Source organism: Lynx canadensis, chromosome A1, assembly GCF_007474595.2.
Source record: "Lynx canadensis isolate LIC74 chromosome A1, mLynCan4.pri.v2, whole genome shotgun sequence".
Classification (NCBI taxonomy): Eukaryota; Metazoa; Chordata; class Mammalia; order Carnivora; family Felidae; genus Lynx; species Lynx canadensis.
This window is the reverse complement of record NC_044303.2, coordinates 209,171,648-209,177,647: the sequence shown is the minus strand read 5'-3', so window position 1 is coordinate 209,177,647 and position 6,000 is coordinate 209,171,648. Positions and strand designations below refer to the sequence as shown.

General features: G+C 49.1%; 1 protein-coding gene across 1 annotated transcript in view; it reads left to right on the top strand.

Moving 5' to 3' along the window:
• Positions 1–1,760: 1,760 nt before the first annotated feature.
• The window catches only part of EGFLAM (EGF like, fibronectin type III and laminin G domains), a 180,537-nt gene continuing 176,297 nt past the window's right edge, over positions 1,761–6,000 (top strand). The window contains 1 exon segment of the mRNA XM_032594538.1: positions 1,761–2,046. Within this exon segment, the coding sequence (XP_032450429.1) occupies positions 1,950–2,046 (97 nt within the window). The 5' untranslated portion in view covers positions 1,761–1,949.

Genomic DNA, 6,000 nt, shown 5'->3' with positions numbered 1-6,000 from the left:
CGAGAGATGTCACAGGTGGAGTTTAAACCCAGGGGAATGACCTGCCAAAGACGCTGAGAGCAGATTTCTGCAGGGAATGGGGGCAGAGCCTGGATAACCTCTGGGGTGCCCCCCCCCCCCCCACAACCCCAAGGGTCTATGATTCTGCTACTTTTGAGCCTAGCAGTCCTGGGGGCAGTCACATTGCCTGGCTTTCAAACACGGCATTGTTATCACCTTGGAAGTGAAGAACACAGTCTGTTTCACTTTTCTACTCTAGCTCTGCGTAAAAGGACAAGCTCAGGTGTCACAGCTAAGACTTCCAAATACTCAAGTCAGAGTGGACTTGAATTTATTACGGGCAGTCGGGCGCGGGAGAAGGCCAAGGGAACATATTGTCAAGCTTGGCAAACAAACAAGATTGGGCTCATTATAAACCCTCTAGCCATGGAATATTCATTCCTAAAAAGAGGAGGAGAAACCTTCGGGGGTGGGGAGAGCTAGCAGCTCTCCGCTATCAGCTGACAGATATCAGCTATCAATGCCCTTCCCTCTGGCTCTCCGAAACCTAGGTTAACAATGAAGGGCCAGGACCCCCAGGAGCCTCCGCAGGACCGCAGGGTGGAGAAGGTGCAAGGTCCTCCCAGCCAGCAGCCACTGTCTCCCTCTGCGGGGCACTTCCTAAGGCCTTTGATCTTTCCCCAGGGACTGGCGAAGACTGTTTTCTTGGTTTATTTATTGTATCTGCTTTCTCTTCTCGCTGGCTTGAAGATCAGCACGCCAGTGTGTGTAACTTGACTTGAGTCCCGGGGTCTCCCCCTCTCGCAGTGCCACCAGGAAACCCGGGAAAAGGCGTGTTTTACTGAGTCTTAGGGCAGCAAATCCAGAGAAGGGAGCCGACCCGGGAACCTAGATCCCGTGGAGTCAGTGGCCCGGACCTCGCGCCCACCCCTAACCCCAGCCCAGAGGGAGGCTGCGGTGTCCCGCTCGGGTCTTCTCCGTCCGCCAGGGGGCTTGAGCTAGGATCCCTCACCCCGACGCCAGGCTTAACCTGGACTTTCATCTCTTCCCCTGGAGGGTCTCAAGTTGCTTTCCTCTGCCCAGGGAGGGGACCCCAATCCCCTGCGCTGGGCCCTAATCTCCACCCCGCGTTTCCAAAGGAGTGGCGTGGCCTCCATTCTCCATCTGCGCGCCTTAAATCCCATTTATCTTCTTAGCGCCCAAGACTCGGTCGGCCCCGCCCCCTCTTCTCTTATCCTCCCCCACTTGCAAATCGCAGACAGTCCTCCTTCCCCCAAGTGCGCTGGACCGACCCGAGCAACCTTTGGAGGTGTTGGGGAAAGTCCCCAAGCTGGTGGAAATGACCTAGAGGGGAGCAACAGGAGGAGGGTACAGCGCGGGGAGGCGCCGCATGATTTCGGTGTCTGAACCACAGCAGAGGGTCCTGGGCTCACAGTCACCCAACTCCTGCCCTGCGAGACTCTAGTGGTTGAAGTCGGCCCCTCCTAGCGCCCCAATCTAGGTCACCAGCAGGGAAGGGCCGAGCCAGGGGGATAGCTAGAGGGCGAGGGGCGGGCTGCCTGCCCCCGAGGTGGGCCAAGAGTAAGTGGTCTCAGGGCCTGCCCCTCTCACTTCCACTCGATTGTAATTCCATCCCCCGGCGGGTCGAGCCTCCCTCCCTCCCCCGGCCAGCAGGTCCCTCCCCGTCGGCTTCCTTCGCCGCCCCCGCCCCCCTCCCCGGAAAAGCCCTGCGGCTCGCCGCCGACTTCACTCCCGCACGCCGACCTCCCGGCTGCTGTCCTGCCTCCTTGGACTCCTCGGTCGTACCTGGTCCAACCTCCCTCAGCCCTGCACCACCTCATCCGGGGCAGGGGATCCACGGGGGCCGCCTCCCCCCACAGGTCCCCCAGGAGACGCCCTTTCTCTGTGCGTCCGGGACTTGGTGAAACTTTGCAGGCGCCCGCGGTGAAATGGATTTAATCCGAGGCGTCTTGCTCCGGCTCTTGCTCCTGGCTGCCAGCCTCGGACCCAGCGCAGTGTCGCTCAGAACGGCTCTCCGAAAATCAGGTAACGCGCTCAGTGCGCTCGGGGGACACCACGCCCGGAGCGCCCGGGTCTCGGTCCCCGCCGGGACGCAAAGCAGGCGACGCACCGCCCCTCTCTCCCCTGGCCGGCGGCGGTTTAACTGGGTCCATCTCTGCCCAAAGCTGAGAAAAGGTGCGAACCTCGCCCTCTCCCCGGCTCAGGCGGTTCCAGGGATGTTTGTTTGTTAAAGGAATGATCTGTTTTGCAGACACAGTATAGATGGAGGGCTCTGTATTTGACCACGGAGAGCTGAGAGTAGGGACAGCGATCATGCTGTCTCAATTACAGAGGACTGCAACTGTGCAGAAGTCAAACAGCTCCTCCAGTGTCTCTAAACATCTTTATTGAATTCATATTGCCCAGGGCCCGGCCATTTCCTGTTAAGCGTCTGAAGATTTGCCTGGAGTTCCCTATATGCCCATCTCTGGTCCTTACCCTGCAGTGTGTAGGGATGTCGCCTCTGCTTTTAAGGATGCTTCCCTCTCTGGGGCCATTTTCTCAGAAAGGGGTGCCCAATGTTTTGAAATCCTTTGTTTGCTCGGCAATTTAAACACAGATGTATGGTGTTGTACGATATTACAAAGAATTGTAGAGAACTGGAAACACAGTAACTTGCATTTCCTCTGGTTATACGGGTAAAAAGTTCTTCATCTATTTCTGTCTACTTTGACTTGGTATGTGTTGTGAGATTATTCAAAATACAACGTCCTAAACAATAAAGTTCTAAACATTATCTCCCAAATAACGATTTTTATTCTTCTTTGCTAAGACTTATTTAGAATTCTGAAAAATCTGTGTTTTCCTGGTTTTGAGGTTTTTTTTTTTTTTTTAATTTACTTTGTAAGCAAAGTTGTCTTATGGGATTAATTACATTTTAGGAACAATGGAAAACAATGTAACTTTACTTGAATGCCGTCTGCAAAACTCTGCAGAAAGTGCAGTTTGTCTTTACAAATAATGTTTCTATAAGAAAGAGACCAACCGGGGGAAATTTATCAGAGGGCAAAGAAAATAATCTTGGCGGTTCCCATATGGCTTCTTAAATATTTTCACTGCTCAAGGATCTTTCCATTTGGAAACATGACTTGTTGCCTTTCAGCTCCAAGAGACGCACTCACTCTTCAAGCTGTATCTACTATTACCTGTGCTTTGTTACCTGCCTTGAAATTTAGAGTCATTATCCTAATCTTCAACGCACTGAAATTACGAGCTATTCTATAGCCTCTGTTCAATTCATTTTGGAGATAATAGCAGCAGTCCAAGGCAATATTATATTGTTTTACTTCTTACATGCACACGTACACACATCTTCAAGGATTTCAGTGAAGGGGCTTCTTTCTAACTTTCCTTCTAAAGTGACCACATCATGATCAATTGTATTCTGTGGGTTTATTCACATAAAACCATCTAGTCACAATTTTTGAATAACGCATAGTTACACCTATAGTTCTTAAGCTTAAGCACTGTGTGTAATATTCTTTTAAGGATAGATTTCAACCCATTTAAGCAGAATTTTTTAAAAAGCATTTCATAACTGTCTCCTGTATAAAACTGCTCCTGTGGTTTACCATATTTCCTTTCTTATGTTTTGTAGTTTGTCTCCTAAAAATATTTTCTACCTAGTTCATCTAGGATCTCATTCTGATACTCATGCCATGAATGTGCCGTTGTGGCCTCTTTGGTTTTATCTGAAGCATGGATAGGGTTTTGATAGTGGAAACTCTATCTTTTAAATATTTTTGGCATATTAAATACATCAAATTTGAGGTAGAGGGGGTGTTTGGACTAGGTTCAGCCCAGAAGAGCTTTTCATTACTTTATAATTTTATCCAGACACTGGCTTTCAGGTTGGACAGCTGCTCAGATTCAAATGACAGCTACTTCATAAACTTCAGGGGAAAATTTTCTCCTGGGCTCATTTACATCCCTTGGAAAGACTAGTTTTTGATCCGGAAAATTGGTCCAGATTAAAAACTGAATGTGCCCTGCTTGGCTCTGATGTGAACAGCAACCAGCTAATTTGTAATCTTCCCCAGACACCAGCAAGTCCTGCCGGAATCCATATAGGAGTTCTTCGTACCTTGTTTCCTCAATAGAAATCGGTTTGTGAGCGGTACTTGGAAGGTGGTGTGACTGCCATGTAGGTGTACTGGAACGGTCCTGGTTTTTTGTTTTTGTTTTTATTATTATTATTACTTTTTTTATTTGAGAGAGAGAGAGAGAGAGAGAGAGAGAGAGAGAGAGCTAGAACAAGGGCAGAAGGAGAGAGAGGAGAGAATCCTAAGCAGACTCCACGCTGTGTGGCGTGGATCCCGCAACCCTGGGATTATGACCTGAGCCAAAGTCAAGAGTCAGACACTCAACTGACTGAGCCACCCAAGTGCCCCCAGTCCTGTTTTCTTTAGATGACCCTGTATGTTTCCTAACGCCCCTAAATCTACTTTTGACAAGTACAGCTTTGGTGGAGAAGTCTTGTATTCAAAATCAACCAGAAAATTCCCCGTCCCCACCTACCTCTAGTAGGAAAAAAAACAAGTAAACAAGTAGCAGGTTTAATTATGAGTTTAATTTGAGTCAGACGTAGGCAGCCTTTCCCTCGACCCCAAGATAGCTCATCTGCTGTCATCGAGCATTAATAAGGAATCCTCTGCATTTGCTGAGACTAACAAGAAATGACAGCTTTTAAGTTAAGTCAAATTAAATAATAATAACTAACTCTAATGAAGTGCTTGCTACACTGTTCTAAGAACTTGGCACATACTGATATTTAATCAACCCAATAGCTCTGTGAGATGGGTACTATTATTACCTCTGTTTGACTGAAAATGAAGTTGTGGCTTAGAGAAATTAAATACCTCTTCCGAGGTCACACAACTAGTGAGTTATGGAACAGGATTCAGGCTGTGATATTCAGGACCAGGAATGGGAGTCCTTAGCAGTCCTGTTAGCAGGGGTACGCAGCCTGCCTTGGAGGGCATCTTCCTCCTGGCTGAACCAGGGAGCTCCCATGGACAGAGCTGGATGGAGGGCGTTATCCCTGCTGCTGCGCATGGGGAGCCTGTTAAATGCTGTTAAACGTTTGTACATGGGATCATGCCCAGGCCTTTAAAGATAACAGTGTGAGTGATATACTGAGAGGGAGTCCTGGAAGCCACTGTCTACTGAGCTCATCCGCAAGAATCAGGGGATGTAATCTTACAGGCTGCTGAACCACTTCCTTTCTCTTGTTGAACTCCTGGGTGCTAAGGCTCGGGAGGGCCAGAGGATCCATCCAAGTACCTGGAGGAGAAAAAAGAGGCTTCTGAGATAGGTAGGGTATAGGACACTGTCATCTTCTGGGTCTTCATGGCGTGGAAACATAATATACCCTTCATTCCTTTTCAGATAATGAATTAGAATCATAGACCTGGAAGGAAGTGAAAAGCCCTCATTTTACGACTGGGCTGAGGGCGATTAAGGGGCTTGTCCAACTTTACATCAGAAGCTGACCCGGAACTAGTACCCAGGCCCTCTTGAGTGGGTACTTCTCCCTTATCCGGAGTCTCACCAGGAAGTACGGGAAAGACGGTTGTGCTTCTGATGTGGAGCAGGAAGATGGGAAAAGGAGATCCAGACACATGTGCTAGAGCCAGTGCTCATCAAGCCACACACACGTTTCCATAGGCAGATTGGTAACTCATGGTGTTAATTAAGTCTCTGGCACAGAGACAGGGGCTGGAGGACTGCATAAAGGCCCTGCCTTTCCTCCTGTCTTTCCAGTTTGCCTGAGGTCCCAGGGTCAGTGAGACCAGGTCAGGTCGGAGTTGAGAATTCAAGGTCATCCCTAGGAGAGCTGGGGCTCCAGAACTATCGTTAGGGAGATGCGGGTCTCTGATCTTTTCCTTTCTGCTTCCTCAGCATTTCCTTGCCTGTAAAATCGGACTACAAGGAAGATCC